Source organism: Bombyx mandarina, chromosome 20, assembly GCF_030267445.1.
Source record: "Bombyx mandarina strain Sakado chromosome 20, ASM3026744v2".
NCBI classification, from domain to species: domain Eukaryota; kingdom Metazoa; phylum Arthropoda; class Insecta; order Lepidoptera; family Bombycidae; genus Bombyx; species Bombyx mandarina.
The window spans coordinates 10,093,940-10,119,996 of NC_143226.1; the positions used below are offsets into that span (position 1 = coordinate 10,093,940).

General features: G+C 45.5%; 1 protein-coding gene across 3 annotated transcripts; it reads right to left on the reverse strand.

Moving 5' to 3' along the window:
* LOC149500750 (facilitated trehalose transporter Tret1-like) lies at positions 1–25,231 on the reverse strand. Of its 3 annotated transcripts, none has more exons than XM_089735731.1 (8): positions 25,081–25,231; positions 22,004–22,233; positions 20,198–20,518; positions 19,443–19,569; positions 14,510–14,584; positions 11,826–12,043; positions 9,656–9,838; positions 1–437 (listed from the first exon to the last, which is right to left on the reverse strand). In XM_089735731.1, exons 1-8 carry the CDS (start codon positions 25,133–25,135, stop codon positions 192–194), a joined length of 1,455 nt encoding a protein of 484 aa, XP_089591857.1. In that variant the 5' UTR covers positions 25,136–25,231; the 3' UTR covers positions 1–191. The 3 variants fall into 3 exon arrangements, with proteins under 3 accessions (XP_089591857.1, XP_089591858.1, XP_089591859.1); XM_089735732.1 differs by lacking the exon at positions 25,081–25,231 and adding an exon at positions 24,206–24,694; XM_089735733.1 differs by lacking the exon at positions 9,656–9,838.
* Positions 25,232–26,057: the final 826 nt, after the last annotated feature.

Here is a 26,057-nt window from a genome sequence, read left to right on the forward strand (position 1 = left end):
TATAATTAAGATTTATTTTTATATTAGCCTTTTTTTTGTCTTTTAAATCTAGTGGCGCATGTATCATCGTAATTACAAAATATATACAGATAAAAATCATCTTCTATCTAATCTCAAAAGACATTACATTATCACACATAGTTTTTTAAACTTAAAATAACTTTAAAATGTTCAGAGCATTAACCGCCTTATCAGATATTATTATGTCTTCTCTTATCTTGCTTAATGAAGAGCAACGGAATGGCTTCGATGGGCAGACCCTTAGTCTCTGGCAAGTAGAATTGACAGAAGACCGCTCCAAGGAATCCGAATGAACTGAAGAGGTAGAACAGGGGAGCCAAGCCGACCCAATCCACGAGGTGTGAGAATAATTGAAGCGTCACAAAGTTCATAAGCCAGGCACAGGCGTTGATCAAACAATTGCTCAGACCTCGAACCTGTGGGTAATTAAGAATTTCTTCATTCCAACAACTCTTTTTAATATGCTTTTATTAGCTTCAGACGTATGTTAGTATGTGACGGAATCTTTGAACATGATTTTGACCCCCTTCAAAACGTCGAATTAACTCGAAATTTGGTATACTTATTAAGGATCGATGACAATTCAATAATTTAAAAAAAAAGAAAAAAATATTCAAATAATAGAAATTTCGCTAAAAAATGAAAAATAAATAATAGTTTTAAGAAACTAAAAAAAGTCCGACCCGGGAGGTCAGTGGTTCTGGATCCCAACCACTCTTGGTGGTGAGCGTTAAAGTCTCCAAGAACCACCACCTCCGCAGATGGGTACTGCTCAAGCATGCGGTTAGTCCCATCTTGCACATACTCAAACAGAGCTGAACCTGCATCACTGCTGTGGGACCTGTACAGGCACGCCTAGATTCGGATACAGCCCCCGTAATCTACGCGCAGCCACAAGACGGACAGGTCCCGTTGTTCGAGGCCCCGAAGACGGCGACAACAGACATCAACCCGGACGAATACGCACACCCCGGGCTTTACGCAGGAAGTTGTGCTCCAATACGTAGCCGGGGTATTCAAGGTATGAGGTGTCATCCGGAGCAGATATCTGCGTCTCCGTTAAAAAAATCAGGGCAAGCTGCACCGTCTCAAGGTGGTGATGTACGGCGTCAAGGTTGCTATGTAGGCCCCTGACATTGCTGAAATCCACATTAAATGTGGAATAGGGGATCGCCGATATAACACTTTTTCTATTTCTGATTTTCATGTTTTTTTTTGGAGAGTGGAATAAGGTGAGGTAGTATGTTGGAAGTGAAATCATGACAACACCTGAATAAAGCGCGGAACATAGTGTGTGGTCGATCACGGATTGCGTGAGAGACCGACGCAGGGCATGGAAGGGCCCCCAGTCCACCCTGCGTACGATCGCCGGGATCCACTCCGGTCTCCGACTCCGGCACGACGACCGCACGACAGGATTTTACTTTTACTTTTTTATTTTTTTACTTTTTTAATTTAATTTTAATATGTCTATTACCGTAATGGTTGATGTTTATGCAATTTGAATTAGCTATGAGTAAGAACGTGTGTTGGTTTCATAAAAGTTGATTGAATGGAACATAGATTTTTTGTTAATATACACATTACAGAGGTTGGTAAGAGAGTGTTAACTATGAATGTGGAAGGATATAGAGGAAGAGGTAGACCTAAGAAGAAATGGATAGATTGTGTGAAAGACGATATGGGTAAGAGGGGAGTGAGCGAAGAAATGGTATATGATAGAAGAGTATGGAAGGAGAAAACATGTTGCGCCGACCCCAGGTGACTGGGAGAAGGGCAGGATAATGATGAAATGATGATACTCATTACAGAATGATGAATATATATTTAATATCGAATATCGAGATATGTTAGCTTTTATATATATGTAACGGAATCTCTGAACGACATTTTCTCCGACACCAGTTAATTCAGTTTGCTATTTAACTAAATTTTTTTAACCGTATACATTATTAATTAACAGTTCATTTAACAACTTACAAATCAAGACAGTAAAACAAGATACCACATTATTCTAATTGAAAGAACCTGTGTAATAAGAATACTAATGTAATAGGTAAGAATGTAATAAGAAAACTCATGATATTATGAGCTAATTTCGACTTTACGTTGTAGATGTCTATGGGTTCGGGGAACCACCTAACACCAGGTGGGCCGTTCATTGAGTTCTCATTTTGGCGCCAATACATTGTACAATATTTTGCGATATTAAAATGGAGTGGGGTGATAAAGAGAACCGAATCGTTGTGATTGCATTACACAAAGTAGGTATGGAGCCAAATGCAATTTTTAAAACTCTCCATACGCTTGGTATTAGTAAAATGTTTGGGTACCGGACTATTAATAGGTGCAATGAGACCTCTTCTGCTTGTGACAGAAAAAGATCTGGCCGTCCACGTAGTGTTTGTACGAAAAAAGTGGTCAAAGCAGTAAGGGAAAGAATTCGAAGAAATCCTGTCCGAAAGCAAAAGATTTTATCTCGGGAGATGAAGATAGCACCTGAAACCATGTCGCGTATTTTGAAAGATGACTTAAGACTTGCAGCCTATAAGAGACGTGCTGGTCATTTCTTAACTGATCATTTAAAAGATAATAGGGTGGTAAAATCGAAACAACTACTGAAGCGGTACGTAAAGGGAGGTCATAGAAAAAAAAATTGTCATTTCCGATAGAGGCACCCGTCACGTGCGGACGTGCTCATCGACCACTCGATTGCCCGGCCTTTGTTCGCTCGGCTTTTGTTAGCCCGGCCATTGTTCGCGCGGCCTGTGTTCGTGGTACATCTGCCGACCAAGTGTTTTTCCTGGAAGTTTTTATTTGTTTTGTTTCCTTTTGTTATTTCTGTGTTCGTGGTACATCTGCCGACAAACTGTCTTCCTGGAAGTGTTTAATTGTTTTGTTTCTTTTTGTTATTTCCGTTTTGTTGTGTTTTTTCTTTGTCCTGTAGTAATCGTGCCGCATCGCCACCTGTGTTCAATAGAACCGCTCAGGTCCGAGAAGTTGGGGCCTCGCCGCAAGGCGAGTGTTTTCAAGACCCGGGGCCGCCCCACCTGGGTACTCAGCGATCATGGACGCTGTATTCGCAGAATTCCTCCGAATTCGCCACCCACAGCTCGCCTCAGAGTTTCTGGCCTTCAAGGCCAATCACACTGCGAGCCCTCTCGTGGACTCCGCCGAGCTCGCTGCTCCTGCGTCGCCTGTACCTGCGTGTAAAGCTTCTGCATCGAGCACCGCAGCCTCCGTCGTGCCTGCCGTTCCCGCGTCGCCTATACTGGCGAGTAAAACTGCTGCGTCGTCCGCCGTGGTCACCGTTCCAGCAGCGCGATCATCCGCGGCCTCCGTCGCGCCCTCCAAAACACCTACTCGTAGGTCACCTGCGCCCGCCTCCTCGTCCTCCGACTCTGACTCGGAGATGGAGGTCGACCTCGCCCCCGCCTCATCGACGGATGGATTTACCCTGGTGCAAAAGGGTAAGAAGCGTGCCGCGGAGTCTCGAGCTCCCGCGGCCGCTAAAATTAGCAAAGCCGCGAACGCGTCGCGCCCCCGCCCTCAGACTCCCGTTGCGCCTCCAGCCCGTGCCACTCCGTCGCCGCGTCCGGTGGCACAAAATAAAACCCAGACCCCTCCCCCGGTAATCCTTCAAGAGAAGGCAGCTTGGGAACGAGTTTCCCTGGCCCTTAAGGCCAAAAATATCAATTTCACGAATGCCCGTAACCTCGCGAACGGCATTCAAATTAAGGTTCGAACACCCGACGACCATAGGGCCCTCTCGTCTTACCTCCGTAAGGAGCGTATAAGTTTCTACACGTATACGCTCCAGGAGGAGCGCGAACTCCGTGCCGTTATACGTGGCATCCCTAAAGAGTTGGATGCCGAGCTCGTTAAGGCCGACCTTCTCGAACAAGGCCTACCGGTTAACTCCGTACACCGCATGCATACAGGCCGCGGAAGGGAGCCATATAATATGGTTCTCGTCGCCCTCCAGCCTACCTCCGAGGGTAAGCAAATATTCAACATCCGAACGGTCTGTAGCCTTTCCGGAATCGCAGTCGAAACCCCACACAAGAAAGGCACACCTAGCCAGTGCCATAACTGCCAATTATACGGGCATTCTTCCCGTAACTGTCACGCGCGCCCCCGATGCGTCAAGTGCTTAGGCGATCACGCCACGGCCCTATGCACTCGCGATCAAAAAACCGCGACGGAACCGCCTAGCTGCGTCCTGTGTCGAACACAGGGTCACCCCGCAAATTACCGCGGATGCCCCCGAGCCCCTAAAATAAATCGACGCGTCGCCCGCCAAAACCGCCTCCGAGCTTCCGGCCCAGACATCAAAGCCTCGGCACCCTCTGTGTCGCAGGCTAAGCCAGCGTTCGTTCCGGCGCCGGTGCCCAGTGTCTCGGCCTGGGCGAAACCGCTGCCGTACACGAACACGGCTACAACTTCCTCCTCCGCGATTCGTCCCGCCCCCGCGACTCGTCCCTCTCCCGCGACTTGCCCTCCGACCGCGTCCGACAATCTCGCTTTAGCGATCGACTTCTTTCAGTCGATCAACTTTGAGCGCGTTAACGCTTTGGGCGACGCCATTCGCGCTGCCTCCACTGCACAACACTTTATCGCCGTTGTGCAAGAATACGCCGACGTATACGCGTCATTAAATACGTACGTCCTCCCCTCACTCCGCCGGTAATCAATGGCGTATATAAGTAGAATAAAGCCCCTATCCGTAACGATAGGATTTTTTAACGCTTACGGTCTCGCAAATCAACGTGATCAGGTTTCTGACTTTTTGCGTGACCATCAAATTGATATATTTTTAGTGCAGGAGACCCTACTTAAGCCCGCGCGCCGTGACCCTAAAATCGCGAACTATAACATGGTCAGGAACGACAGGCTCTCTGCTCGTGGTGGTGGCACCGTCATTTACTATAGAAGAGCCCTGCATTGCGTCCCGCTCGATCCTCCCGCGCTCGCTAATATCGAAGCATCAGTGTGCCGAATCTCACTGACGGGACACGCGCCGATCGTTATCGCGTCCGTTTATCTTCCACCGGATAAGATCGTTCTAAGCAGTGATATCGAGGCGCTGCTCGGCATGGGAAGCTCTGTCATTCTGGCTTACGACCTAAATTGTAAACACATCAGGTGGAACTCACACACCACAACCCCGAATGGCAGGCGGCTTGATGCGTTAGTTGATGATCTCGCCTTCGATATCGTCGCTCCGCTAACCCCGACTCACTACCCGCTAAATATCGCGCATCGCCCGGATATACTCGACATAGCGTTATTAAAAAACGTAACTCTGCGCTTACACTCGATCGAAGTAGTTTCAGAGTTAGATTCAGACCACCGTCCCGTCGTTATGAAGCTCGGTCGCGCTCCCGATTCCGTTCCCGTCACGAGGACTGTGGTGGATTGGCACACGCTGGGCGTCAGCCTGGCTGAATCTGATCCACCATCGCTCCCGTTTAGCCCGGACTCTACCCCGTCTCCTCAGGATACCGCTGAAGCCATAGACATCTTAACGTCACACATCACCTCGACATTAGATAGGTCATCGAAACAAGTTGTAGCGGAGGACTTCCTTCACCGCTTCAAATTGTCCTACGATATTAGGGAGCTCCTGAGAGCTAAGAACGCCTCAATACGCGCCTACGACAGGTATCCTACCGCGGAAAATCGTATTCGAATGCGTGCCCTACAACGCGACGTAAAGTCTCGCATCGCCGAAGTCCGAGATGCCAGATGGTCTGATTTCTTAGAAGGACTCGCGCCCTCCCAAAGGTCTTACTACCGCTTAGCTCGTACTCTCAAATCGGATACGGTAGTAACTATGCCCCCCCTCGTAGGCCCCTCAGGCCGACTCGCGGCGTTCGATGATGACGAAAAAGCAGAGCTGCTGGCCGATACATTGCAAACCCAGTGTACGCCCAGCACTCAATCCGTGGACCCTGTTCATGTAGAATTAGTAGACAGTGAGGTAGAACGCAGAGCCTCCTTGCCACCCTCGGATGCGTTACCACCCGTCACCCCGATGGAAGTTAAAGACTTGATCAAAGACCTACGTCCTCGCAAGGCTCCCGGTTCCGACGGTATATCCAACCGCGTTATTAAACTTCTACCCGTCCAACTCATCGTGATGTTGGCATCTATTTTCAATGCCGCTATGGCGAACTGTATCTTTCCCGCGGTGTGGAAAGAAGCGGACGTTATCGACATACATAAACCCGGTAAACCAAAAAATCATCCGACGAGCTACCGCCCGATCAGCCTCCTCATGTCTCTAGGTAAACTGTATGAGCGTCTGCTCTACAAACGCCTCAGAGACTTCGTCTCATCCAAGGGCATTCTCATCGATGAACAATTCGGATTCCGTACAAATCACTCATGCGTTCAACAGGTGCACCGCCTCACGGAGCACATTCTTGTGGGGCTTAATCGATCAAAACCGTTATACACGGGAGCTCTCTTTTTCGACGTCGCAAAAGCGTTCGACAAAGTCTGGCACAACGGTTTGATTTTCAAACTATTCAACATGGGTGTGCCGGATAGTCTCGTGCTCATCATACGGGACTTCTTGTCGAACCGCTCTTTTCGATATCGAGTCGTGGGAACCCGCTCCTCCCCACGACCTCTCACAGCTGGAGTCCCGCAAGGCTCTGTCCTCTCACCCCTCCTATTTAGCTTATTCGTTAACGATATTCCCCGGTCGCCGCCGACCCATTTAGCTTTATTCGCCGACGACACGACTGTTTACTATTCCAGTAGAAACAAGTCCCTAATCGCGAAGAAGCTTCAGAGCGCAGCCCTAGCCCTAGGACAGTGGTTCCGAAAATGGCGCATAGACATCAACCCAGCGAAAAGTACTGCGGTGCTATTTCAGAGGGGAAGCTCCACACGGATTTCCTCCCGTATTAGGAGGAGGAATCTCACACCCCCGATTACTCTCTTTAGTCAATCCATACCCTGGGCCAGGAAGGTCAAGTACCTGGGCGTTACCCTGGATGCATCGATGACATTCCGCCCGCATATAAAATCAGTCCGTGACCGTGCCGCGTTTATTCTCGGTAGACTCTACCCCATGATCTGTAAGCGGAGTAAAATGTCCCTTCGGAACAAGGTGACACTTTACAAAACTTGCATAAGGCCCGTCATGACTTACGCGAGTGTGGTGTTCGCTCACGCGGCCCGCACACACATAGACACCCTTCAATCTCTACAATCCCGCTTTTGCAGGTTAGCCGTCGGAGCTCCGTGGTTCGTGAGGAACGTTGACCTACACGACGACCTGGGCCTCGAATCTATACAGAAATACATGAAGTCAGCGTCGGAACGGTACTTCGATAAGGCTATGCGTCATGATAATCGCCTTATCGTAGCCGCCGCTGACTACTCCCCGAATCCTGATCATGCAGGAGCCAGTCACTGTCGACGCCCTAGACACGTCCTTACGGATCCCTCAGATCCAATAACCTTTGCACTAGACGCCTTCAGCTCTAGGAGCAGGCTTAGGGACCTCGGTAACCGTACTCCTCGAACTCGACAAAGAGTTCGCCGTGCAACCTAACCCATGAATCAGCTCGCTGAGTTTCTCGCCGGATCTTCTCAGCGGGTCGCGATTCCGATCCGGTAGTAGATTAATTCGCGAAGCAGCTACTCTTGAGTTGTTAGGTCTCCTTCGGAGGCGCTCGGGTAGCTGTTAGCAAATCCCACCCCTCCTGGCTGAGCCTTTGCTCGCCCACCTGTCCTGGTGAAACTGGAAAGGCCTCCGAGCCACCAGTAATACTTCAAGAATAAAACAAAAAAAAAAAAAAATTGTTTACGGATGAGAAAATGTTTACAATTGAGCAACATTTTAACAAACAAAATGACTGTATTTATGCTCAAAGCTCTAAGGAAGCTTCCCAATTAGTCGACAGAGTGCAACGTGGGCACTTTCCGACTTCATTGATGGTTTGGTGGGGTATTAGCTATGAAGGAGTGACTGAGCCATACTTTTCTAGAAAGGTATCAAAACATCGGCACAAGTGTCTCAAGATACCATTCTTGAGAAGGTAGTGAAGCCCCTTATCAACCATGTTCAATAATCAAGAATGGTCCTTCCAGCAAGACTCGGTGCCAGGTCATAAAGCTCGGTCTACGCAGTCTTGCTTGGAAACGAACGTTTCGGACTTCATCAGAGCTGAAGAATGGCCGTCATCTAGTCCCGATCTTAATCCGCTGGATTATGATGTATGGTCAGTTTTAGAGAGTACGGCTCTAAACGCCATGATAATTTGGAGTCCCTAAAACAATCCGTACGATTGGCAGTGAAAATTTTTCCCATGGAAAGAGTGCGTGCTTCTATTGATAACTGGCCTCAACGTTTAAAGGACTGTATTGCAGCCAATGGAGAACACTTCGAATAAGCTTATTATACTTTAAATTGTTTTATATTTATATATTAAACTAACACACTGTAAAAGTAATAAATGTTATTTGCAATAGAATATTTTTTTTCCTTTGTCTCAGTATCTAAGGCAAGACTAGGTATTTGAAATATTTTATCATTCACTCAGCACGTCATTTCTGAATCTTTTCTTTAGTCAATATTTAATTCCGGTATAAATAGTCCTTTTGGGGTATAAGCGGTCTCTACTAATTTGTTTTAATTAAAATCCTATTCATATGCATAACAACAGTTGCTATGCAACTATTTGTTTAAAGAGCGGAGTGACACAGGTCTGCCTTGACCGAAATTGCACGTGCTTTCTTCATTCTGAATAAAATAACGCGGATAAAGCCACGCTGGGGAGAGGTAGACCTAAGAAGAAATGGATGGATTGCATGAAAGACGATTTGTGTAAGAGGGGAGTGAGTGAAGAAATGGTATATGATAGAGGAATATAGAAGGAGAAAATATGTTGCGCCGACCCCGGGTGACTGAAGAGAAGGCCAGGAGGATGATGAAAGCCACGCTCAAGATTCTTTTTGCTTTAGTTATTTTTATTTTTTCCTACCTTTGCTGATAGCTTTGAAGGCTATTTCAGCTTCACTCTAACGTGTAGATGAGCTCACGGGGCTCAAACCGGAGTATTGCTAACACTGGCCCTAGCACTAGGCAGCCGTTGTAACTATACTTGAGACCTTAGAACTTATATCTCAAGGTGGGTGGCGCATTTACGTCGTAGATGTCTATGGGCTCCAGTAACCACTTAACACCTAGTAGGCTGTGAGCTCGTCCACCCATCTAAGCAATAAAAAAAAAATAAGCAAGAGCAGTGCTCCGCAGAATATACCACCGGATCGGAAACGTGACCCACTGAGAAGATCCGTCGAGGAACTCAGTGGCCTGTGTCTGTGGGTTAATTCGCTCGACGAGCCCTTCGTTGCAAGCGACGGGTTCGATGGGGACGGTGACCGGTGCTTGAGGTACCTGAAAGCACCCTTAATGGATCGGGAGGATTCGCAATGACGTGTTTTGGGCGAAGTTGACTATTTACTATTCTGTATACAGGATCGGGTATGCAATTTCCAGCGGCCACGACAAGAGGGTTCTCATGTCGTGCCGCCTTCTCAAAGTGCATCCTTTTTACATCCTTCGAGCCTGCACAGTAAAATTAGCTTGTAAGTTTACATGTCACACACTCACTTCTGGCACAAAGAACTCGGCAGCGATAACGACCGGTATCGTCGCTGGTCCCAAGTTGTAGAAGAAGGAGAAGGCGTACATGAAGCCCGCTGTCGTCCACTGTGGAGCCCAGCTGAACTGCAGCTGAGTCGCCATTAGTAATATACAGATGCTGGTCAGGACTGTGGTGATGACCATCAGGTACTAAAATAAATTGGATTAACAGTTACATACAACTAGGGTTCATAATTTATTTTCAATGAGTCAAGAATGTCAAATGAACGTTTGTTTTTTATGTTTAAAATATTACTGGTGGCCCAGAGGCCTTTACAGTTTTACCAGAACAAGTGGGCGAGCAAGGGCTCAGCGAGGAATGGTGAAATTTGCTAACAGCTATCCGAGCGCCTCCAAAGTAGACCTAGCAACTTCAGAGTAGCTGCTTCACGAATGAATCTATTACCAGCGGGCTGATGATTAGGTTAGGTTGCACGTCGAACTCTTTGCCGATTTTGATGAGTACGGTTACCAGGGTTCCTGCTCCTAAAGGCGTCTAATGAAAGGGTTATTTTGATCTCATGGATCCGTGAGGACGTGTCTAGGACGTCGATCAGGATTCGGGGAGTAGTCAGCGGTGGCAACGATAAGGCGTTTATCAAGACGCATAGCCTTATCGAAGTCAAATGAACGTGTCATTAGAAGTTAATCTAACTGATCGGACCTACGGGGCAGCCGGATGGAATCCTGGGACGCTTGCTTTCGACCTAAAATCATCGAGGTCGGCTCATTTATGGTAGAAACAACCCGCCCTCGCTTCGGTTTGAGAGCCGTAACTTATTACTGATCTATCTTATATTTATATACCTTTAAACATGCAAATTCTTGTATATTGTACTTATATCTTGTATATTCTTGTATGTAATCTATAATCTGAATCTCGGAAACGGCTCCAAAGATTTTCATAAAATTTAGTATACATGGGATTTCGGGGGCGATAAATCGATCTAGCTACGATTTATTTTCAGAAAATGTTGTTTTATTTGTGTTTTCAATAATCAACTTTATCGATAAACAACTTTATGACTCTTCCCGATGTCTATTGGCGAATAATAATATTATTTTTCATAATTGAGAGCAACTTTAAAGCTTTAAAGACACTAAAGCTATTCCAGCAGATGGTGTTGATAAGCCACACGAAGTCAATGAGTGTTTAGTTTAAGGTTAGACCAAGAAAATGAATTGTTTATATATCTTATTTGTATCTTTTTAACTCACGTGTTCACTGAAAGAATACCTAAGCGATCTTGGAATATTTCATCATTTTATCAATATGTAATTCGTACTAAAAACACAAATTATCAAAAAAAAAAAAAGACGAGTAAAGCTCGGTCATCGTCTGGTTGATCATTGATCTGAATCTGGTCCTGACCGTAACAAACATAATAAAAAATTTACGTAAAATGTAACTAATCTTTCTTCTTCTAAAATGTAATCAAACAAAAAATGTAAGAATTTCACTTCCTATATTCAGGGCTAATTATTTTGGTGATAGCGGATAACGGCTTACAAATAAAAGGATAGATATATGGTGTCACGGCTTTTTTATAGGACTCTTTATTAAACATATCCATTTTACATTAGATACGTATAAACTCCAATGGTTTTTGTTAGAAGAGCCAGAGTAGCTCGCAGATGGCAGATTTTTTTCTTATTATTTGACACTTATCGATGCTTTTTTGGTAATTCATGCGATATCTTTATAAATTACTAGCTGTAACCGTCCGCTTCCCTGGGCATTTAAAATTAACATTATTATTTCTACCCCGACAAGGATTCTCATCATTAACGCCCCCGCAACTGGTCTATGGAGTCCAACACTCATATAAATATTAGCCTATCCATTAAGTACATGTATTTTTTAAATGGACACCAAGTTTCAAGTCAATCGGATGCATGGTTCAGTAGTTATAACGGAACATCCGTAAAATCCACTGTAGATTTATATATTAGTATAGATAACCTATTCTGATGTGTAAGCTATAATATTGCAAATCTTCATCAGAATCCATTCGGTAGTTTTTGCGTTTGAAAAAGTAACAAACATACATCAATACATAGGATTAGTAGTATTAGTAGGATAAGATGTACACAAAATTTATTTGGTTATTTATATTTTGAACTATTATTCATGTACCTTACGCCCCAATCTGTCAATTAGTACTCCACATATAAGACTGCCCACAACGAAATCTATCGCCAGGTAAATCGTCAACTTGTTCGGCTCCATCGATGGCACTGTTTCTCTGAAGAGTGGTTCGGCGTATACCTGGAGCACCACCGCTCCCATGAGCACCGTGTACGTCGTCGTGATAATAGCGACAATCAAAGCTCGAATTGATGACGGGGAATTGACTGAAAACAAATCCTGGGATTATTTTCTGGATATCTTTATCGTGTGGGCTTATTCTCATTGCTCCTAAAATACTTGTCAACTTAAAGCGCTATGCATCTGAGCTTCTGTATCTACTAGAAGCAGGAATAAAATACAACCTGAAATTAAAAACATAAGTAACTTCTTTTTTGGTCTAGATGGGTAAAAGAGCTCCAACGAATAGGTCCAACTGACGGCATCCGGGGTCCATAAGCATCAGAACTTGAATGCTTCTACTCGTCTATCGAAATTTTTTTTTTTTTTTTTTTCGTATTATGTAGACTTTTATGAGCGCGCAATGTATCGCGTAAAATAGTTGGCAACGACTCTCCGCGGTCCTTCGAGAACAATGACCCCACGCGTCTGTTGCTTCTGATTACATTGGACTGCATGCAGAATATTAGGATACAAATTTATTTTTGTAGCTCTATTATTTTGTTTCTCTATGTTAGATCCTTCGTTGCTGCACAAGAAAGTATTTTTATTTATGATCAAAACTTTATACGAATACAGAGTAAAAATTAAAATCGCCCTAAAAATCTATTAAGATTCTGCATTTTTATTGACGTACTAACAGTATGAATTATTTAAGTGCAATCTATTGAGACGGATTAGCTTTGTAGCCATAAGAGCTAATAAGAGTATGCATCACTCTAGCTTAAATCTATTCTTGTTTTTGTTCTACAAGAAGCATTCCAGTTTTGTCGGTATCTAATTTTTTGGTATATGAAAAAAAAAATCCGACCAACAAAATTAAAATACTTATCGAAATTCTAGAACTTACCGAGAGCGCCACCGTCTTTAATTGTCACCGTTATAATACACTTGTTTTTGTATACTGAAATATTAGTGCCCTAGAACTATTTATTTATTCAACTTAATGCACATAAGTATAATGGCGGACTTAATTCCCGAGGCATTTTCTACCAGTCAACCAAGGGTGGTAACTTAGTGTGAAACAACCAAACTACATTATACAATATACAAACACATACACGGTATATATACCTAGTCAGGTCATAAGTATTGTCACACAGTAAAAACTTTTCTTTTAGAATGCTGGCCACAAAAAAGTTTATTGAATCCGAATTTCGAATTGTTCATGAAAATAAAAATGTATACTTTTAGAATTTTACTCATTTTTAAATATGGAGTGGACGCTTAAAGAAGACCGTGTTGCAGTTATTGCGTTGCATCGTTGCGGTTACGCGCCAATTAAAATTTTTAACATACTGAAAAATTTGAATATAACCAAAAGATTCGTTTATCGTACCATCAAACGATACAATGAAGACTCTAGTGTAGATGACAGGTCAAGAAGTGGTCGCCCTCGGTCTGTTAGGACTCCAGCAGTGATAAAAGCGGTGAAGGCGCGAATTCAAAGAAATCCCAAACGTAAGCAGAAACTGTTGGCCCTTCAGATGGGGTTAAGCAGAACCACGGTGAAAAGGGTGTTAAATGAAGAATTAGGGCTTCGGGCATATCGAAGAAAAACAGGACATCGTTTGAATGCTCGTCTAATGGACCTGAGACTGAAGAGATGCCGCGCTTTGTTGAAGCGGTACGCGGGAAAAAAATATCGGGAAATTCTTTTTTCGGATGAAAATTTTTTTACCGTAGAAGAGAGCTACAACAAACAAAATGATAAGGTGTACGCACACAGTAGTGAAGAAGCGAGCAACCGTATTCCGCGTGTCCAACGTGTCATTTTCCATCCTCGCTCATGGTATGGCTGGGAGTTTCTTATTGGGGTTTAACAGAGGTACATTTTTGTGAGAAAGGTGTAAAAACGAATGCAGTTGTGTATCAAAATACAGTCCTGACGAACCTTGTGGAACCTGTTTCTCATACCATGTTCAATAACAGGCACTGGGTATTCCAACAAGATTCGACGCCAGCTCATAGAGCGAAGGGCACACAAGACTGGCTGGCGGCGCGTGAAATCGACTTCATCCGGCACGAAGACTGGCCCTCCTCCAGTCCAGATTTGAATCCGTTAGATTACAAGATATGGCAACACTTGAAGGAAAAGGCGTGCCCAAAGCCTCATCCCAATTTGGAGTCACTCAAGACATCTTTGATTAAGGCAGCCGCCGATATTGACATGGACCTCGTTCGTGGTGCGATAGACGACTGGTCGCGCAGATTGAAGGCCTGTAGTCAAAATCACGGATGTCATTTTGAATAAACTTTAGTGTCATAAGAACCTATGTTTTGTAAAGTTCATTTTGGTATATGAATGGTTACATAATTAATAAACTTGTTTCAATTATTTGACATTAAACATGTGACAGAATTTATGACCTGACTAGGTATATATGTATATATATATATAATCACATAAACAATGTACACAATGTTATATCATGATAATAATATAATATTTACACACATATATCTATATATAATCTCTATCACATTATTATCAACTATTATGTAATACTTACTCAAAAATTTCCATTCTGATTTCGCACTGACCGGTTCTGATTGAATCTTTAACAATTCTTTTGTGACTGATGGATCTACAACAACAAAACCATCTATTTCAAAAATTATGTAGTTTTAATAATGCCTCCTAGACTGTTGCGGATTGCCTAAAGTCGTCGTGGCCTAAGGGATAAGACGTCCGGGCATTCGTATCTAGCGATGCACCGGTGTTCGAATCCCGCAGGCGGGTACCGATTTTTCTAATCCAACACATATTAATATACTTAACAAATTAATGTTCACGATTGACTTCCACGGTGAAGGAATAGCATCGTGTAATAAAAATCAAACCCGCAAAATGATAATTTGCGTAATTATACTAGTGGTAGGACGTCTTGTGAGTCCGCACGGGTAGGTACCACCGCCTTGCCTATTTCAGTCGTGAAGCAGTAATGCGTTTCGTTTTGAAGGGTGGGGCTGCCGTTGTAATTAAAGTGAGACCTAAGAACCTGTATCTTAAGGCGGGTGGCGCATTTACTTTGTAGATATCTATGGGCTCCAGTAACCACTTAAAACCAGGTGAGCTGTGAACTCGTCCAACCATCTGTGGCGGGTAGCCATCATACAACGCAAGATAATTGACAGATGCCTGAATCTCGCTTACGACATTTTCAAGATAAAGCGCATATATACAAGTTCCGAACGACAACATTGGGACCGTCGGTCTACCGAGCAATATCACCCGCTCGGTGGAAGATCTTCCCTTTGTCGTATATTCCTACAACTGGTGAACTGGTGACCCCGACGTGATATGAACACGCAACCTTCTGATTCATCATGAATTTCGGCTACAACAATCCCCATATTCTCGCAGATAAAAGCACGTCATTGACAGTCGTCCCACAGCAAGCCAGCATCGCAGCCTCAACAGGACCATCGCAGCCGACTCACCGCGCTTCCTGGTCCTACGGCACGCAACTTCACTGCCTCATCACGCCGCTACAGTTCGTCGCAGCCCACGACCGGATTATCAACGCTTGGGGTCACACATCTCCGGCGTGGCAGCTCTGCATCACATGGACTACGCACGACACGCACGCAACATTCAAGCTCAGTCTCGACTCACCGCAGACTTCGAGCAGCACTGGCAACAATCAGGCAGCATTCAGCTCAGTTTGAACTCACTGCAAACTTCGAGCAGCACTGGCGACACGCACGCATCATTCAAGCTCAGCCTCGACTCACCGCAGGCTTCGAGCAGCACTGGCCCTTGCAAGCTAATCTCAGCACGGACAACGCTAACTAAAAATGACACGACCTCCAGTCTCGGAGGGGAGCGATGTGGCGGGTAGCCATCATACAACGCAAGATAATTGACAGATGCCTGAATCTCGCTTACGACATTTTCAAGATAAAGCGCATATATACAAGTTCCGAACAACAACATTTGGACCGTCGGTCTACCGAGCAATGTCACCCGCTCGGTGGAAGATCTTCCCTTTGTCGTATATTCCTACACATCTATACAATAAATAAATATAAAAACAATTCGCGAAAGAAAGAAATATCAGGATCAAATCCAAGCCTAAACCCATACCGTTGAGGACGATTGAATTGTAACGTGTCGTTTGATTTAAAAACAAAATAATCCATATATTAATACGTGAAGCAAAAACTTTGTATCCCTTTTTACGACCGTGCTGGAGTCATGGTCCAGACGGCTGGCCGATCCTTCGGCTGGTCGTAGGACTGTCGAGGCGATTCGCCCGGTTCTTGTGAATTGGGTGAGTCGTGACAGAGGACGCCTCACTTTCCGGCTCACGCAGGTGCTCACTGGGCATGGTTATTTCGGTGAGTTTCTGCACCGGATCGGAGCCGAGCCGACGGCAGAGTGCCACCATTGTGGTTGCGACTTGGACACGGCGGAGCACACGCTCGTCGCCTGCCCCGCATGGGAGGGGTGGCGCTGTGTCCTTGTCGCAAAAATAGGAAACGACTTGTCGTTGCCGAGTGTTGTGGCATCGATGCTCGGTGACGACGAGTCGTGGAAGGTGATGCTCGACTTCTGCGAGTGCACCATCTCGCAGAAGGAGGCGGCGGGGCGCGTGAGAGACGCGCAGGCCCGCCGCCGTCGAGCGGGGGCCAGGGAGGCGGATTTCGCCCAAGCCCTGGCCCTCTAAGTGTTTCGGGTCTCCCTCACATGTCGGCCTGGGGACCGGCGAAGGGGACCTAAGAAGACGACGTGCAAGCTGCTCTGCACGCGTTTTATGCAAGAGCATCCGGATGATGGAAGGCCGGCTATCCTCAACCCACGCTGGTTCTGACCCAGCGGGGTATTCCGAGGGTAGACCATTCTAACCGGCACCATCTAGGCGGGCTTCGGATAGCCTGCCGACCGAGAGGACTGGTGGTCGTGGCGCCGACGACCGCCAGTCCGGCGTCCCGAGGGGGAAAGTGATGGGAGAGATGTGCTCCGCACTAAACGCTTCGCTTTCCCCCCTTTGCCTTTTCATGAGTTCTGTCTCATGCGAGGTTTGGATGCTGGTTGTTGAGTGACAGGAGGTTTTAGTCGGTTCAACTCCGACATGCCCCGCCCTCCATCCCCAGTGGAGGGCGGAAGTCCGGTGATTTCCTCCAGATAAAAAAAAAAAAAAAACAAAATCCCTTTTTACGAAAATTGCGCGGACGGAGGAGTATGAAATTTACCACACTTATAGAGAATATAGAGAACAAGTGTACAATCGTAAGATTTTTTTAAAAATAATGCATAAAAGATACGTTAAATCAATAAGGAAAACATTACACACACTACCTATCATATATTGTAGTCTTGGCGAAATTTGAGATTATAGAAGTATAAAATACAATCATATTAGTGCACAAATTGACAATTTCACTTAATTATAGTCAAATTTCGACTACTGCGGGACCACTAGTTCTCTATAAATGTGAGTAATTCATACTCCTCGTTACGACCATTTCTGAAGACTCGTAATTGGCTGTCCGATGTGGTTTTCTCAAAGAATTGTGTTCATGAGGTCGGTTTTCTGAAGATTTCAATGTAGCCATAGACTTACGAACATGAGGTTATAGTTTTTTATTGCCTTCGAAGAAAGACGAACATATAACTACTAATTGACTGCTACTCGTGATCATCGGTAATGCCAGGAGTAAAAGGGAGTGATGTTGAAGAGGTCTGTGTTGGGCTTCATTCCAGAGCTTGTTTGGGTCTCTACAAATCCATTACACATGGACGCAGTAACTCCAAGCAGTATATAAGAAATCCGATCCAATAGCGGGGAATAAAGAAAGGTAGGCAGAGAGAAGAGAAGCCACCGCACCTATGAAGAAGGAAGAAAGGAAAAAAAAGAGAAAAGATGGAGAAGTAGAGGAAAGAACGAAGAGGAAGAGGTATCCGTCCTCACCTCCATCACAGCATGCCACTTGATGCTCAAGCCTGCATACATAGAACCATACCAACAATTCCACCACCCCTGCCTCGTCAGGCAGGGACTCCCAAGCCTGGGTAGAGGGATTTCTGTGAGGCCCTCCACGACTCCACGGAGCGGAAATTAGGACCAATAGGAAGTAGGCTTTCTAGCCTACTTTCCATTAGTGCTTGGGGATGCCAAATGTGGGGAAGTCATTGGAAAGTTAGATAGTTTTTTTTTCTACTTTAACACCTGCGATCATTCCCAAGACTATAATCAGGTGATTTGCGAAAGGTTACGGTTTGGAGAGGCAGAGCCAATGCTGCGTCACGCCTTAGTAGGATAGCACGTCGGCTCTCTTGAGTTTTCTAATCGGATTTGACTGCAAGAGCAAGCCGGACAACGGGTGTAGGTGAGCTGTCAAGTGGTTCTTACAGTTGACTGAGTATAATTTAACTTCATCCAAGATGGTTGGGATTTCCAAGAACTCGTGGATTTCCGAAATTCGAGTATACCAAGGGGCTGACGAGATTACCCTCAGGATACTGTTTTGAGCTCTCTGGATTCACATAATGTTGGATTTGCTGGCTGTCGACCACAGCTGGATTCCATACGTCCGGATCGGTTTTATTATTGAGCAATACACCTTTAGCTTGTTGGATAGGAATAAGGCAGCCTGACTACCGAGAAGCCAGACTAGGTTTTTAAATCTGATGTTAATTTCGTTACGCTCCGTTTTCCATGTCATCCTTCGGTCCAAGTGAAATCCAAGATACTGGTTGATTGCGGCAATGTGTTGTGGCCGAGTTTGACTGGAGGACAAGTTTCACGTCTTAGGGTAAATGTGATGTGATGAGACTTGGGGGCGCTTGCTTTTATGCGCCACTTGGTCAGCCAAGCGTTAGTGATATCGAGCTGGGTTTGCAACAGTTGGGTCGCTTCATTAGGATTACTGCTACAACTGAGGAAGGCTGCATCACCGGCAAAGGTTGTTACCGCTATTTCTGGTGACTGGAGTAGGTAGATCACTAGTAAAAATCTTGTAGAGGACTGGACCAAGTACGGAGCCTTAGGCTATACTCCGGCTCTGCAGGCAAAAATATAAGATCTGGCATCACGTAGCTTGACTTGATACCTTCTATCACTGAGACAAGACTTTGAAGAAAGCAAAGAAGGATGCTACGCCATTATGAGCCACTGAACAACTATCTTACAAAAGAAAGCGGTCGAGTACGAGCGAGCTATTTTCTGTGTATTTCGGCCGCTTTAATGCTGATTAGGGTATCAGCGGAAAGTTGTGTGAACAATCCGCTCTCACTCTATACATTAAAAACTAGTGATGCAAGGCTGCTCAACACAATCTACTCGGATTCTTACCTGAGTGTTTTCATTTCACGACTTCCTGTTTGATTTTTATGAGTTTTTTGGATGGCAAAATTACGAAGGACTTATTTCCAAACGCAACAACTAGTAACAGTTATATTAGCAAATGAATTGTATAGGTTTCACTTCACAAACATACCATTTTGTCCTTCTAGAATCTTCTCTCGACGAGGATCAAGCTGCAGGCGGATCTTGGCTAGTTCTACCTCCACTTCTTTAGATGTGACGTCCACACACCGATAAAAGGCAATCGATTTCGCCGCCTCCTGTAAATTTATAGTAATTTACAGAAATGTCAGACATGACTGTTTAAAAAGTTGTTGTCCCCTACGCATGGGAATAGAATAAATAGCTTATTGGGTCATGCATATCGCAATGATTGATTCGCTTTACAATACTACCCAGCAGCTGATGTATGTGACTACCGTTTGCAATATTGACACTGAATTTTGCTATACTGCCCACAGGGCTTTACGACGTGTCCTACTAACGTAGAGAAAAAGCTGGATCAGCGCGATAAGTACTACGACGAACTGTTTGAGATGACCCATCTATTTTATCATCCCACCCAGAACTAAAGCATGTTTCATCTCTACTACCTAAAGGCACTTTTAAGATTTCTGCGACATTTTGCAATAAGTTCTTCTTTATGATGCCTCCTGAGCGTTATGACATAGTTTTCTTAAAACGAGGTAAGCTTGAAAAAGTTCGCCGCGTTATAACAATGATCGACAGTGGCCCGGTCATTCTTGATGCCCATTATCAAAGGTGACCTTTCATGGTATGTATGTCTATAATATAACAATGGGTTGAAGAGTAAAAATCATATACTCAAAGCTTCAGCTGACTTTTGTTAAGATATATTGATTTGAAAGAAAAACCTTGAAAGCTTACCTTTTCTTTGTTGATTTGCAGCAAGAAAACCGGGGAATCCTTCAAATAACCAACCATTATAATATACAGCACGCATAGACCCAAGTGCAAGTAGACTACGTTGTAATAGCTCAAGTATGCTCCCCAGCAGTAGGAGAGGAAAATTCCGAGAAAGTATCCTGATACCACATTTGACGTTAAAATTCCTCTGATTGAATCATCTGATATCTCCGAGATAAAAACTGTAGAGGCTGGTACGCCCGCAGCGCCGATTCCACTCAAAGCCAAAGCGACGATGACAAGAGGAACATAATTAGATAGAGAGACTATCGTCCAAGATATCTGGAAATAAAAAAAAAAGATCATTTTTCAACTTTCAACGCTTGTGACCTAACTGTCGATACAATACAGTTTCACCACTGCGGTGCATCGAAACGAAGCTAAGCGTTTGATTTTTTCAAAATAAATACAATTTTATTCATTTATTCAGGAAAGTAATCGTACAAAACACATCCACGTAGTATGTATATTAAATATAAGGAAAAAATAAACTAAACAAAACTTGTTCCATTAATACAACTATGTGTAAATAGTGAACTAAAATAACTGGAATTGATAACTTATACTAACAAAAAGGTAACAAGATAAAAAAAATAAAAAATAAAAAAAAACATTACGTGGTTCTGCCATACGTGTAATCGCTGACTTTGCAATAAACCTATTACGGTTATCTTAGTTTTAATTTTTTTAATTGTCAAAATCAAATGTCAACGCAAAAACGCTCTCAAGATTAATTAATTAATTATCTGGAGTAGGCCAAAGGATCAGTTGAACCCGGGCGGAGATTGGAGGTCGGGGTAGAATACCAGATGGATCGAACCTTATCTGTCATATAGCAAAAAAGCTACATTTGAAATATAATGGAACTTGAGCCCGCCGCCAAATAGCCTAACTGTGTTCCGGTGTGTGGGTTGGAGAGCCAGTTCTATTTCTTCCCTTTTCTCTTCCTTGTTGGGAGTGAATCTTGATTATATCTAGATCATGCGGAGCAGACGTGCGTACGATTTCGCGGGACGTGATTGTTTGACAGGGGTATAGGGAGACCTAGTGAAACGGTATTCGTCGCTGCCCGCTGGTCAATAGAGGACCTAAACCCGTATGTCACTACTAAACTCCGCCCCAGGAAGCTGTCCTGCCAGCCAGTGCAAAATCCTGTCGTGCGGTCGTCGTGCCGAAGTCGGAGACCGAAGTGAATCTCGATTGTTGTATGCAGGGTGAACTATGAGCCCTTCCATGTCCTGCGTCAGTTACGCCTAGTTCACGCCTGGACAAGACTTTTGCTTTATAAAGCATAAGTCCGGCCTCGCATGGAGTACTGCTGCCACCTCTAGTCCGGGACTCCCAAATACCAGATACTTACACTTGACTCCATACCGAAGAGGGCCGTTGGGATTATCGCGGATTGTTTAAAGTCGCTGGGTTTGCGGAGGGTCATCGCTTCTCTCTGTACACTACGTACCATCCAGCGTTGTAATGAGCTCCACTCCACGGTGTTTCCCGAACGCTATGACATGTCCTTCTTCAAACGAGACTTGTGGAGAGCACTTAACGGTAGGCAGCGGCTCTGCCCCTGTTATTACTGAAATCCATGGTCGACGGTAACCATCCACCAACAGGTGGGCCGAATGCTCGTCTGTATACTATGTTAACAAAAAATAATTATATATAATGGGATTATTACTACATTAAGTTGGGTGAGAAGCCTTTTTGTCTTTCTCTTCTCCTGAAGACTGACTGAAATAAAATGTCACGAGGAAATCAACTTACCACATAAGGCACGCCAAAGAGCATACATGTGTATTTTCGCCCCAACTTATTTAAGAAGCAAGTACAGAAAGGCGTGGCTACCAATGCTCCAATGTTAACCACACTCCCGACAAACGAGATCTCCAGAGCAGTCATGGGATGTGAAAGAACTGTAGAGTTGGATTTGAAGTTGGCCACATTGTAAGATGGCCAAGCAAAAATGTATCCCGTCAATGTGCATTGATTGGAAACTGTAAATTTATTGAATCAATTTAATATTGAGGCAAATCATTTGAGGATGTAATTAAATTACGTCATAGAGATAAGATGTGTTAATTAGTGAGTATGGTAATGGCAACACGCGGTAGTTTATCGCATTTCTAGTATAGTCCAACTCTATGAAAACAGCATTTGTCGTAGCCTTAGACGGCAAGCAGAAGATGTTACTTTTTAACGGTCTGTCTGGCCTCTGTCACTAGACAAGATTTAAGCTCCGATTACGTTAGGTAGTGCTGTCCATTTGGTACCACGATATTTTACGCAGAGGTTTACGCAGAGCATATTACATCCATCCCGCCGTCTTCCACACGCTGGACCGGCGGTCGCCGGCGACACGAAAACCGGTTCCCACGGTCGACGGACCTTGATGGCGCCACGCTGCACCTTCCCCCGGAGCGGTTGGGGGAGTGCGGTCTGCTATTACCCGGCTTCCTATTACGCGCGTGGTGTAAATCACCCCGCCCTACGGTTGGGTCCCTCCTCGCATAAAGCGGGTGGAGTCTGAAGCTCTTAGGGGGCCGGGTCACGGTCACGGATGGGACCCCGGCCCCGACCCCCTGCTCGGTGACGAGGGTGCCAAGTCGTCGGTGCGCCCAGTCACGGCCGGAGTTCCGCAGGGGAGCGTCCTGGCACCATTCCTCTACGCTCTCTATACCAACGATATTCCCACGCTCGAGGGCAACCTCGAAGCGTGGGAAGCCGACGTGAAGTTGGCGCTGTTTGCCGACGACAGCGCCTACTTCGCATCATCCAACTTCCCCTCTGCGGCCATTTCGAGGATGCAGAGGTTATTGGACTTACTGCCCCAGTGGCTGGACCGATGGAGGGTCGCGGTCAACGTGGCGAAGACCGCGGCTATTCTCTTCGGTCCGGTCCGCACAACAGTCGTCCCGGGACAGCTCAGTCTCCGTGGCGCTAATGTCGAGTTTAGATCCAGCGTCTGGTACTTGGGGGTCGATATCGACCGGAGTTTGAGGATGACCGCCCACGCCATGTCGGCGTTGGCGGCCGCTCGCTACGCGAGATTCCTCCTCCGGCCGGTGTTGGCCTCCAGGTTGCCGGTCAGGACTAAGCTCGGCATTTATAAGACGTATGTCCGTTCCCGTATCACGTACGCAGCTGCGGCCTGGTATCACCTCATCCCGCAGGTCACGCGGGTGAAGTTACAGGCCCAGCAGAATCTGGCTCTTGCCGTAATCGCCCGGGATCTGGATGTGGAGTCGCTCGAGGAGTTCATCCGGAGGCTAGCTCGTAATATTTACGAGCGGGCTGACGGTGGACCCCACGAACATCTCCACAACTTAGCTCCCTTGCACGCTAGACCACCCGATGGTCTGGCGCTACCAAGGGAGCTACTGGAACCCCCGGCTATGGTAAGATAGTCGGCTTAATCGGAGTGATATGGGAGTGCTCATAATGAGTGCCCCCATGGGACTGAGCTGTCCACACTCGTCATTTCCCTCCACATCGTTGGGGTGCCCCCGTATGGAGACCCATTTCGCACCCCCGTTAGGTGGACCACTCCCCCGTCTGGGGAGTGTTTAAATCGGTCCCTCCCCGCGATGGTCTTCCCCTTTTGGGGAGCCCAGAACGGGTGAGCGCCAAACTAGTGCCGCGGCTCCTCCTCTGGTTTATAGAGGTGGGGCCGCGGCATGGGGCCGGTGGCGGGCCCCACGGTGCTGACTGTTGTTTTTTGTAGTTATTGTAAATAGTTAGTATAGTTAGTTAGATTAGTTTTAGTTAGTTTATAGTTAGTTAGTTTATAGTTTTAGTAGCTAGAGAAAAAAAAAAAAAAAAATTTAGCATAGGAAGCAGAACACTGCAGCCGGCGCTGGGGTGCGTCGTCCACGGGCATCGTTCCTCCACGCAAAACATCAGCCCATCGTATTATGTATAAGTATATATAGATGTAAATTGCAGCCGTGCACGCTGCGAACAGCGTACCTTCCCCATAGTCCTCCCTGCATCTAGTTCACTCCTGCCCTATGTGGTAGGGAGCTTCGTCCCGGGCAGTGGGGTTTGCCCTGAGGCCCGTTCCGTGCCCCCAAAAGGGGGTACGACGACCCTTCTTCTTCTCTCTGCTCGGTGACGGCGTATTTCTGCGCAGTGAGGAGAGCTTTGGCTCACCCGTCCCGCCGCCTCCTTTTTCGAGATGGTGCACTCACAGAAGTCGAGTATAGCTTTCCAGGTCTCGTCGCCACCAAGCTTCGACGCCACGACGTCAGGCAAGTCGACAAGTCCGATCCTATCTTTGCGATCAGGACACGGCGCTGCACCTCCCAAGTGGGGCAGACAGCGAGCGTATGCTCCGCCGTGTCCAGGTCGTCTCCACAATGGTAGTTGGTACCACGATAGGACTTTTTTGTTTCAAAATGCAAGCACTGATTATTAAGCCCAACTAAGTTTTTGACTGTTATCGGCGTCCGTAATTAACATTACCAAACCAGGCAACTAAAGGTTAACCAGTATTTATTATTGATGTATGAAGTGACAGACATTTTTTACTGGTGGTAGGACCTCTTGTGAGTCCGCGCGGGTGGGTACCACCACCCTGCCTATTTCTGCCGTGAAGCAGTGATGCGTTTCGGTTTGAAGAGGGGGGCAGCCGTTGTAACTATACTAGAGACCTTAGAACTTATATCTCAAGGTGGGTGGCGCATTTACGTTGTGGATGTCTATGGGCTCCAGTAACCACTTAACACGAGGTGGGCTGTGAGCTAGTCCACCCATCTAAGCAATAAAAAAAAAATCTTCAGAATAGTCTCTAGAGCGTAAACAATAGCAAGAAGTAGATATATAAAACAAAAGATGTCACTAACTTATCAGAGTAGCCAGCGTTTGTATGAAATAAGACTTCACTTTAGCACTACTCATTTTTGAAGAATCCTAACGAATTTCCCGAAACTTAATGTCGTCTTGGACGATCGAAACGAACTAAAGAAATTCTAAACGCGTATAAACTACTGTGCTATTAGTGTTCCCGCATAAATAGTAGAATTGTAGTGATTAAGTAAGATTAGCTGTGATATATAGTTTATTATGTTGCTGTTGATATTACACGTACTAACGAGCACTCTGAAGAGTTATGTGTCTCTACTATTTTCTCAAATCTTTGTGTGTCTAATTATTTATTTATGACCGCGAAGTTTTCAGTCAAACATTTAATATCTCTCATAGTATAATGGAGATATACTTGAAATGTAGGTAGGTTAGCTTTCTCTAACCCCCCCCCCCCCTTTTTCACAACTAGACACTTAAAGTCGTCGGACCCTAAAGGTAATTCCAATTCAAGCACCCGTCGCGTGCTGATGTCATCGATTGTTCGATCGCCCGACCTCGGTTCGGGGTACAATGTGCTAATTGCGTCGCATCGCCACCTGTGAGCGGGCAGACCCCTAAATTCCAGGAATTCGTACAGCAACTTAGTGACCCGTTTGCAAGCGGACGGCTGGGTGCCTTAATTAATTGCGATCATAATAATTTTGGGGCCCCGCCGTAAGGTGAGTGTGTTTTGAAGTCCCGGGGCAGCCCCCCTTGGGCACTCGTCTATTACAATGGAGTCCACGGTCGACCTGTTTGCGGAATTTCTTTGCCTGAGGTACCCAACGCTATCGACAGAATTTTTAGAATTCAAAACCCATCACGTCGCGAACTCGCCCGCGGTCTCCATCGCACCCGTCGCTCCCTCGTCATCCGTCGCGGCCTCCGTCGCGCCCGGCGCTCCCATTTATTTATTTATTTAATTAGTCTACTTACAAATTAACAGTATAAACCAAAACATTTGTAAGGTATTAAT